This window comes from Betta splendens, chromosome 4 (genome assembly GCF_900634795.4).
Source record: "Betta splendens chromosome 4, fBetSpl5.4, whole genome shotgun sequence".
Taxonomy (NCBI): Eukaryota; Metazoa; Chordata; class Actinopteri; order Anabantiformes; family Osphronemidae; genus Betta; species Betta splendens.
In genome coordinates this window covers 16,692,105-16,702,451 of record NC_040884.2, presented here as the reverse complement: position 1 = coordinate 16,702,451, position 10,347 = coordinate 16,692,105, and the positions used below count along the sequence as shown (strand labels likewise).

Here is a 10,347-nt window from a genome sequence, read left to right as displayed (position 1 = left end):
TTTTTATTCTTTGCTGTAGCACCTCCCGGGCTCCAAACGTTAGCCGCCACTGTAGAGAAGATGTAGAAATATGTATAGTGCTGTGTAATATATCATTTCCTGGTGATACTTAAAGTGTAGCGTCGACTGTAGAGCGAGTGCAGCACGTGAGGAGTGGCTCTGAGGGGCCGATGTCCTCGTCTGTGTGTTGTGCGACAGCAGCAGTAGCTTCAAAGTTTGCACCAAAAACTCTTTGTGTAGTTTTATGTTGTCGGCATGCACCACGTTTTACACACATCAGCCAAGAAGGTTAAAAGTCTGTGGTGCAACAAACGTTCAAAACCACAGCTGGTTGGTTTCAAAGTGCAGCGCCAACGACCGCTGTCACACAAACGCCATCTCTGACACCTGACACACACAACGTTTTCCTCCGGACATGAAACAGAGCTGGGCCTCGCACACAAAACGCCCGACTCTGATGGCACTGACGGATCAGCTGAAGCCCTTAATGAGGTACGAGTAAGTGAGAAAGGTGCTTCAACATGTGTGCCAACCGCACATCAGAGCTCCTTAGCTCTCAGGCCGCTCAGTGTGTTGTCGTGACACATAAGTGACTAAATCTGTGCCTGTAATTATGAAAGGAAATCAGTGAAGAACAGCTTCAGCTGAAGAAGACCATTAAATTCAAACAGTTCTGAAATGAGTAAATTGAATGTCCTTAATATGATAATACTGAACATATAAACAAAACTCACCTATAAAATCTTTAACGTACCGTTTACGGTAACACAAACAAAATGAGGTGAGAGTGATGAACTCAACTTTAACAGCAACTTGAACCACACTTTGAAATTGCGCAGATTAACCAGCATCACAGGCAAATGTTGCGTTTACCCAATAGTTAAAAATAATGAGTGAGTGAAAACCATCATTTTTAATGTCACTAAACCAGCTTTTAACACTAGAACTACTAAGGGACGTACACCTTTACATATACCCCTAACTACGGCTGGGTGATCACTTGTCCGCCACGCTCCAGCTGGCACCCTGCCAAGAGCCGCTTTTGTTACGTAAAGAGGGCCATCACCGACGCACTCTGTGGGGTGGGACGGGTGGGCTTCCTGACCCTGCTGCTGCCTGCAAGGCAGAGCAGGGTTCCTACTCAGGTTCCTATGAGTCTATGAGTGACATCCACTGTTACAATGTTCCACCGCTATGTGCTTGGATTTACAACGTGAAAGGACGAGTGTCATTGTTGCGGTCTCACCGAAGGAAGCAATGAAAAACATCAACAATACAATAAGACAGTTTTGCTGCTTTGCTTATTTACAAAAAAACTAAATAAATTATTGCACTGTAGCGTTTCCAGAAAAACAAAAAAGACGGCAGTACAGTACAGAGGTTCACAAGCCGCTTTCGGCAGTGCGTCATGGACGGACGTTGTTCTGCCCGCTTTCATGTAGACACGGAACTCTTCACAGTTTTTTCAAACGTAGATTTGGTTAATTTCGTTATTCATTTACAACATGTAAATGCAAATGCTAAAATTACAGAAAAGATAACAGTACATCCATCAAATTTTAACACATGTGCAATAAAAACAATAAACAGAAAACGCTTGAGAGCGTTTCCGTTTTATATTCCGTTTATTTCGTTATTACTTCTTTCATCTGTACCACATAAAGTCATTGCAGAGCTACAGCCGTGTTCCTACAAAGTTAACCAGCTGTTTATTTCGTTATTCCCTCTTTCATGTCCGTCTGGTGAATGAAAGTGGGCGTGGCCATCCACGTCCCAGAGCGGTGACACTGGGGGATGGGAAACACGCATCAACACGCAGCACAAAGATCTGCGTTTCTCTGCTGCTACAGCCTCGGCTGCGTTGGGTTGTTAGTCTCCCTTTCACCTCTACCATATGAAATGAAATGTGTTCCTACGAAGTTGATCAGCCGCTTTCAGAATCAGTATCGTGTTTTTCCCCAGCTTTGAACAGGGAAAACATTTTTTATTTACAAAAGAATGTTTGTCAAAGTTATTGTCACCAAAAATTACAAAAAAAAACAGAAGAACAAAAGTACAGCCATATAGTTTGAACAAATGTGCAAAAATAATATAAACAAAAAACTCGTGAAAGCATTTCCGTTTTTATATTCCGTTTATTTACACATAAAAGTGCCTCGCTGCGTTGGGTTGTTAGTCTCCCTTTCACCTGTACCAAATGAAATGTGTTCCTCCCCAGCTTTGAACAGGGCAAACATTTTTTTATTTACAAAAGAATGTTTGTCAAAGTTATTGTCACCAAAAATTAAAAAAAACGACAGTACAGCCATATAGTTTGAACAAATGTGTAATTAAAAATATAATATAAACCAAAAACGCTTGAAAGCGTTTCGGTTTTATATTCCGTTTATTTCGTTATTTCCCCTTTCACCCGTACCACATAAAGTCATTGCAGAGTTACAGCTATGTTTCACCAGCCGTTTTCAGCAGTGAGTCATAGACGGACGTTGTTCTGCCCGCTTTCATGTAGACACAGAACTCCTAAAAGTTTTTTCAAACGTAGATTTCATTAATTTCGTTGTTCATATGCAACATGTAAATGCAAATGGTGCACTTGCTATGGGTGATAACGGGCCCACCCTGCATTCACCTGTACCACCGCTACAAACACCTCTCTTATGCTGATAGCAAGTTCCCCACCAATCTCCACACATTTACACGCATAGATAATGCGGGATGGGCCCGGGCCATTCACTCCATCAATGGCTCGTTATCATCCCTAGCAAGTGCCGCACTTGACATGTCAAACGGGCCCTTATCAAATATTTTACACGCGTTCATCCTTTCAGCTATAATAACAGCAAAAGACAGCTCAGTGCAGCATTCGCATTTACATGTTGTTAATGAATCACGTAATTAACGAAATCTACGTTTGAAAACACTTTGAAGAGTTCTGTGTCTACATGAAAGTTACCAGAACAATGTCCGTGTACGTGTCACAGCCGAAGGTGGATAAGGAACCTCTTGGGAACATGGCTGCAGCGCTGCGATGCCTTTCGTGTGGTACAGGTGAAAGGGGAAATAAAGAAATTAACGAAATGTACACATAAAAACACTTTTTTTAACAACAATACAATAAGACAGTTTCAAATCTTTCCCAAATGTGGCGAAGCTTTGTTCATTTACAAAAACAATATATAAATTTCACACAGTATTGCACTGTAACAGCATCAAAAAATACAGAAAAGACGACAGTACACCCATCTAGTTTTAACGAATGTGCAATTAAAAATATAATATAAACCAAAAACGCGTGAAAGCGTTTCGGTTCTATATTCCTTTTATTTCGTTATTTCCTACAAATACACATGTGGACAGTGTATCAAGCAAAGACCATGGACATGCCACTTCTGTGACAAGTGACTGCAACGCAAAGCAGACAAAAAACGAACAATGTGTCATTATTTTACACTTACCCACTTGGTTGTAATTGGTTGTAATTTTTGGTGACAGCGCAAACCATGTGTGAACTGTGTGAACTTTTTTTTATGAAGCCTCGCCACATTTGAGAAAAATCTAAAACTGTCTTCTATCATTGGAGGTGATCTTTGTATATTTTTAACATGGGAATAATTCTGCGATAACTTTTTATGTGTAAATAAACGGAATATAAAAACGGAAATGCTTTCACGAGTTTTTGTTTATATTATTTTTGCACATTTGTTCAAACTATATGGCTGTACTTTTGTTCTTCTGTTTTTTTTTGTAATTTTTGGTGACAATAACTTTGACAAACATTCTTTTGTAAATAAAAAATGTTTTCCCTGTTCAAAGCTGGGGAAAAACACGATACTGATTCTGAAAGCGGCTGATCAACTTCGTAGGAACACATTTCATTTCATATGGTAGAGGTGAAAGGGAGACTAACAACCCAACGCAGCCGAGGCTGTAGCAGCAGAGAAACGCAGATCTTTGTGCTGCGTGTTGATGCGTGTTTCCCATCCCCCAGTGTCACCGCTCTGGGACGTGGATGGCCACGCCCACTTTCATTCACCAGACGGACATGAAAGAGGGAATAACGAAATAAACAGCTGGTTAACTTTGTAGGAACACGGCTGTAGCTCTGCAATGACTTTATGTGGTACAGATGAAAGAAGTAATAACGAAATAAACGGAATATAAAACGGAAACGCTCTCAAGCGTTTTCTGTTTATATTTTTTATTGCACATGTGTTAAAATTTGATGGATGTACTGTTATCTTTTCTGTAATTTTTGGTGACGTTACAGTGCAAACTATATTTGAACTAGTTTTTTTTTTAGTAAATAAACAGAACTTCGCCACATCTGAGAAGGATCTAAAACTGTCTTATTGTATTGTTGATGTCTCTTATTGCTTTTTGCTCCTATTGCACATCCTTTCATGTTGTAAATCCAAGCACATAGCGGTGGAACATTGTAACAGTGGATGTCACTCATAGACTCATAGGAACTGTGCAGCCTTGCAGGCAGGAGCAGGGTCAGCAAGCCCACGCAACCCACCACCTAGAGTGCGTCAGTGATGGCCCTCTTTACCTAACAAAGGCAGCTGTTCACAGATGATTCAGGGTCTCAGCTAGCCGAGCAGATCATTTGACCACCTTCTAGTAGGAATGGGTATATTTAGAAATCCCAGTAGTTCTAGTGTTAAATCCATCCTTAATCTGAGCATTAACTTTAGGGAAATTCCATTCCTTGTTGAGAAAACGGCTAAATGCAGCTAAAAACCCTTCACACGGGAGTGAAATGTGAGTGTGTGATGTGCTGATGATCCTTTTCTCCAGTAAGAAGTGCCTTCCAACGCAAACCACGAGTGTAAGAGACAATGCCAGTAGCTTGAGTTGATCTTAAACACTCCTGCGTCACAGAAAATAAATGATGAGTTGCAGCTGTTAATAAACCATGATTCACCTTTTTATTTATTTAATTTAATCCACTGATGAAGCTGCTTGTGCTTAATTTGCTCACACATTTGCATCACATACTGTAGGTTGGACTTGTTGAATTTAAATCTCACAGTCAATTGTCAAAATGTTTCTAAGGCTGCAGCTTCTCTCTATGTGTTTGAGCTGTAAATCCAACAATGGACTGTTTCTTGGCTCCTTCTTTGGGTTTGGTGAATAGCGGAACAGGCTGGAGCAGCTGTTGGTTTTCGTCCACCAAGCCCCGGTCTGGTGTCCTCTATGTGGAGCGATAGCGTCAGATTAAAAACAACGAGTGAATGGTTTTTAGCTGCTGGAGAGAGTTGGTTGAAGCCACACACGATGGCTTTATTGTGTTCATTATAGTCATTCACCTGCAGGTGTGACTTCACGATGTGTGTGATTTAGTTCATCATGTTTTGTGCTCTGTTACTGTCAAACTACAAACAAACTGTTAATTGCACTTTGAATATGTTGAGCGTAGGACTACAGTTTTTACTAAATGTACATATGTAATGTTTTGGACAATTAGACGAAATAAATTGAATGTTCTGCCATTAATTATCTTTTCTGGAAGTTCCTTCATGCGGTTTGAATCTAAAACTCACACGTATTTCACACGTCTTTCCTCATCACATCACAGGCAAAAAAGAAGTGGTAGGTCTGACACTTGATTTTATTTGCAGCATCATGATCAGTCACACTTCAGTTTCAGTAATGCTAGTCCAGAGGTGATACAGTAAGTAACTTATACTCAAGTGCAGTACTTTGGAGTATTTCTACCTTTTCTCCAGCACAGTTCAGAAGATAGTATTGTACCCCGCTACTTTATTATGGTTAATTGTTACTTTACTGATACAACATATTAATTTACTAATAAACAGTGATGGACATTCATGGATCACATACACACAGCTCACCATTTGTATCTTATTTATTGTTAGAAATGTTCTTTGACATCATTTTAATGTTTGAAATTTTGTCAGGTAAATCTGAATCTGGACCTGCACAACATCCTGTTCAATTACGGAGCACGTACTTCAAGAATTGGACGTATTACTTGAGTGCAAACGTTGTGTACTTCTACCACATCTGTGCTAGGAACACACACACAGCACCACGGCCAGATGCACAGCAGTGAAGACATAAACGTGTGCTTCCAGATTAATTGTCCTTCTACAGTTTGATCCACATTTGTCTTGCTTTCTAGCAGAAAAGCCCGTATTTCTATGGAGATAAACGAGCCACATTACACATAAACCACACACAGCTGAACAGCACCAGCATGAATCTAGTTAAGAAAATGTACAAATAATAAATACAACCCATAACATTTGTGACAGCATACCATAAAAACCCTTTTTAACTACATTTCAATTATGTGAAAAAATGTTTTTAATCCAAAGCACAGAACAATTGTAGAAACATTTCTCAATAAACATGTGATTTACTGTAGTGTAAGAGCCTATAAACTAAAGCACTAAATGAGCTAATTAGAGTTTAGCTTTCACAAGAAGAGCATGCCACAACTAGAATGCAGCCAGCCTAGATGTGAAAGTCCTTTGGGGAACGCAACAGTCTGGAGTGACGGTACAGTGCTGAACCACTGTTTTTCTTTTCCGTTAGATGATTAGACACTATTGTCAAGCTCTGAGTGGAAACCAGGGGGGATGAAAGTAAACGGAGAGCAATTACACAGGCTTTTGTCAATCATTTTACTGAGGGGTTAGAGAAGTGAAAAGAATGATTAGACAGGCTATTGTCTGCTCTTTCTGCTTGATGGTTACTGTCAAACATTGTTTTGTTCCAAACAAATATTTTCCCAACAATAATTATTCGGTACATACCACGTTTAATTAGTGGGAGCAGGGCTGGACCCAAACAAAGCTGACAGCATTCAGAGACCCCAGGCTTGTTAACTCGTTTCAAAACCAGTATGAGGATTCATTAGTGTCACTGCTCACTATTAAAAACCCAGACAAGTAATTGGAATCATTTTGGCAACACATTTTTGTTATATATACATGTAAATCTACAAGCAGCTGGTGCAAATGAATTTATCACGAGGCTGACGTCTGGTTTTCTGCGAGCGCACGGTCTGTACGTTGGCATACACGGGACAGTTTCTTATCGGCCGGGGCTTCTTTGTAATCCTGGGACACAGAGGGATGTTCTCATAGAAGTTTGGCTGTGAATGCGTAGTTAGTCCATTAGTGGTTGACGTGTGGCAGGTGAAGGTCTAATGACATTTACTGCAGCAGTAATAAACTGTCCCACTGAAGCTGCCAGTCAGACACAAGCTTCTACATCAGCCATTGTAAAGCAGCAGTAAATGACATTATGGAGCACGAATGACAAGACATGAGGTTAAACACAGCAGCGCAGGATTATTAGTAGCGTGTAATGCCATTGTAATTAAGCGCGTGTCTGATGAGAAGGTAGGGGAGCACCTTAAATGTGTCAAATGTAAACACAAAGGTAGAAATGATCAGTAATGCGATGCTCACCTGTTTCTGACGAGGGTGAAGCTTGGCCCTGTATCTCTCTCTCCTTTTCTTCTTCCTTTGGTGACAAACATTGAGACGTTTGGGTAGCAAATAACACTAATTATATCTTCTTCTTTCAAACTTTGGTCCAGAGAAAAACATGTTAATAGGTTCCGATGACGCGGATCTAAGAAGTGATTCCATGGCAACAAGTGGTTCTAGATGCAGATAATAAACCTTGTTTGTGTTAAGCGTGAGTCATGACTCAGAATGTAAAACAGGTTCGTGCCTAGAACGAGGGGGAACATGCATACAACTTATTCTTCTACTATTCCAGCACATTTGATGGCAGTAAATAGCCAAAACCCATTTATTCGATCTGGAGTCTTACACAGTCAGACATATGTATGAAGACACACTGTGGGATCTTACCTGTGACGCACTGCTAATATGACGATGGCAATGAGCAGAACGATGCAGGCAGTCCCAACGCCGATGTAAATATACATCATGAAGGCCGACAGGCTGATTCCATCTGCTTAGGAAATCAGAGAAACCCACTTAAATGGGAGGAGAACCGGCCAAATGCAGTGTTTACACCAGTAGGACAATACAATTGGTTTCATGGCTATTGATCATTTTGTTTCATCACCCTGTAGCCTGCAGGTGCAAAGCTACAGACGCGGCCGCTCACACACCCTATTTAACACATTCAGAGTTGCACCGCAGCATTTGGTGGTTGAGCAGGTGTTGGTGTGTTTGCAACTACAGCGACTACATGGCAGCTTCTAGAACAGCTCTGGTAATGTGTTCACACGTACAAAAGTAGAAGGACCTAAAAACACATCATGACTTGATGTGAGAGTTTAAGGTCTGTACCCGGTGTGAGGACGGAGAGCAGGACAGTAGTGACCTGCTCCCCCGCGTCCGTGCTGAACCTGCAGCGGTAGAAGCCCCCGTCCTCTTGTGTCACATTACTCAGGTGCAGGGTGAGGTCCAGGCTGCTGGCACAGTTGACCGTCCCCCTGCTGCTGTAGTCCTCCCTCACCAGGTTTCCCTCCGCGTGTTTACACACCCCAGTGATGGTCCCGCGCTGGCCGTGCGGCAGCCGCTCCAGGATGACCTGGTAAACGGTGCCGCTGTGTTGGTGGTGACAGCTGAGGGTCACGTTGTCGTTCTGCTCTGCCACCAGCGTTAGGTCGGCATGAACGGGCTCCGGCGTAGGGGGCTCTGTGCCTTGGTCTTCTTCTGGGGGTTCGTCTGCGTGAAGAAACCAAAACAGGAGGTGGAAAAACTTGTAACACGGTTTCATTTCCAGCAGCGGGGGTGCAGCGCTTTCCAGCTCACTTTACTGGAAATACAAATTCATTCTCATTCTCATGAAATGATACTGTACAGTGCATCTTTACCTAAATCCTCCACCTCAACGGTTCTGATCCACGGTCCTTGAGGGAAGGTTTGAACAGAGCAGTGGTAAGTCCCAATGTCCTGATGAGTAACATTACTGATGGCGATGCTTCCATCCATCGGTGTGGTCTTTAGGAACTCTGTCCTCCCACTGTAACGACTGGAGAAGATCGTGCCGTGCTCTGGATGGTAGAGCGCTATTGGCTCCTTCTCTAAGTCTTTGCTCCAGGACACCATGCTGAGGTTGCCGTCCCAGGGGCACAGACAGTCCAGAACCATCCCTTCCTCCAAACGAACTGTAACCACCTCCTTCTGCTGGACAGAAACTGGACAGAGACATGTCATGTATCTGTATTCAGTGACAGAAGAACCAATAAATGGTTTGTGCTGCAGATTTGGAATATAAATTTAAGAAATCGCCTGCACAGTGTAGACTAAAAGGCTCTTTTAAACCTCCTCTAGCTGAGTCTCACCACAGCCTTTCACAGCCTCGAAGCATCCGTGGGTAATGTTAATTAGGCTAACTTGAGCCAGTACACACAAACACAACTGACAATAGTCGGTGATCAAGCCTCCAAGTTTTCACAGCCTTTCATTTGAGTTGAATGACAACTGAATACAAGTCCAGTGAAGCTCTCGGGAGAGTTCTGACAGGTTTGAACCAACACCTGAGTACAGGCACAACTTCCAATAACAAGCTCCTACACATTTTATTAATGCTTAATACAAGTCAAGTGTAAAACAGAGCATTCAATGATGAAGTAAACAGTATAAACTACAGAATAAATACACCAAAGTAAATTAGACTCATACAATATACACGGTTAGCCTGAAAGACAATGAACATCAGTGAGTTAAATGTATACACACTTCCATAAATATAAAAGGACTAAAAACATATATATCAAATCCATACCTTTAAGAAAAGGGAGAAAAACAAGTGCCACAAAGTACCAGTGGTCCTTTTGTACAGCTTCCATGTTGCCCCACTGAGGGAGAATGAAAGCTGCATTGATGAGACAAGTGAAGAGACAACTCAGCTCCACTTCCTGATAGCTCCCTGCCTACAGAGAAACACTTGAGCGACTCATGCACACTTCATGGTAGCCCCCGTTAGTCCTAGCAGTGAGTGCCCCTCTGTGTGGAAGGAGCTGAGAATAGAGGTTTGGGGGGGGTCTATTCCTAACCCTCTCTGGTTGACATCAACACATCCGTAGCATGTTTAAGTGTTTAGTTGGCATTTGAAATAAAAACTGGAGTTAATGTAAATCTGAATAAGCTTTATGATCAGGCTCATAGATATTATAGCTACATGTATAAAGATAGTGTTGTATGTAGTGGCGCCACTACTTCATAGAATTTAATTTTATAGTTTCTTGTAAACACAAAGTTTGACTCTTCCTTGAACAGTCATCATCGAAGCCACAGTGCTGAATGTGAAACAAATCTTTACACCTCAGAGCCACAAAAGCTGCTATTATACCACAACTGGTGTTTGCAAATTGCTGGGGAAAAG

The 10,347-nt window shown here is 41.7% G+C and overlaps 1 protein-coding gene across 4 annotated transcripts; it reads right to left on the bottom strand.

Moving 5' to 3' along the window:
- Positions 1-5,596: 5,596 nt before the first annotated feature.
- cd226 (CD226 molecule) lies at positions 5,597-10,245 on the bottom strand. Of its 4 annotated transcripts, none has more exons than XM_029147780.3 (6): positions 9,748-10,245; positions 8,834-9,157; positions 8,304-8,684; positions 7,857-7,962; positions 7,446-7,500; positions 5,597-7,126 (listed from the first exon to the last, which is right to left on the bottom strand). In XM_029147780.3, the coding sequence occupies exons 1-6, from the start codon at positions 9,809-9,811 to the stop codon at positions 6,971-6,973; spliced, it is 1,086 nt and encodes a 361-aa protein (XP_029003613.1). In that variant the 5' UTR covers positions 9,812-10,245; the 3' UTR covers positions 5,597-6,970. The 4 variants fall into 4 exon arrangements, with proteins under 4 accessions (XP_029003613.1, XP_029003614.1, XP_029003615.1 ...); XM_029147781.3 differs by having other exon boundaries at positions 5,597-7,091; XM_029147782.3 differs by having other exon boundaries at positions 5,597-6,165.
- Between the last annotated feature and the right edge of the window lie 102 nt (positions 10,246-10,347).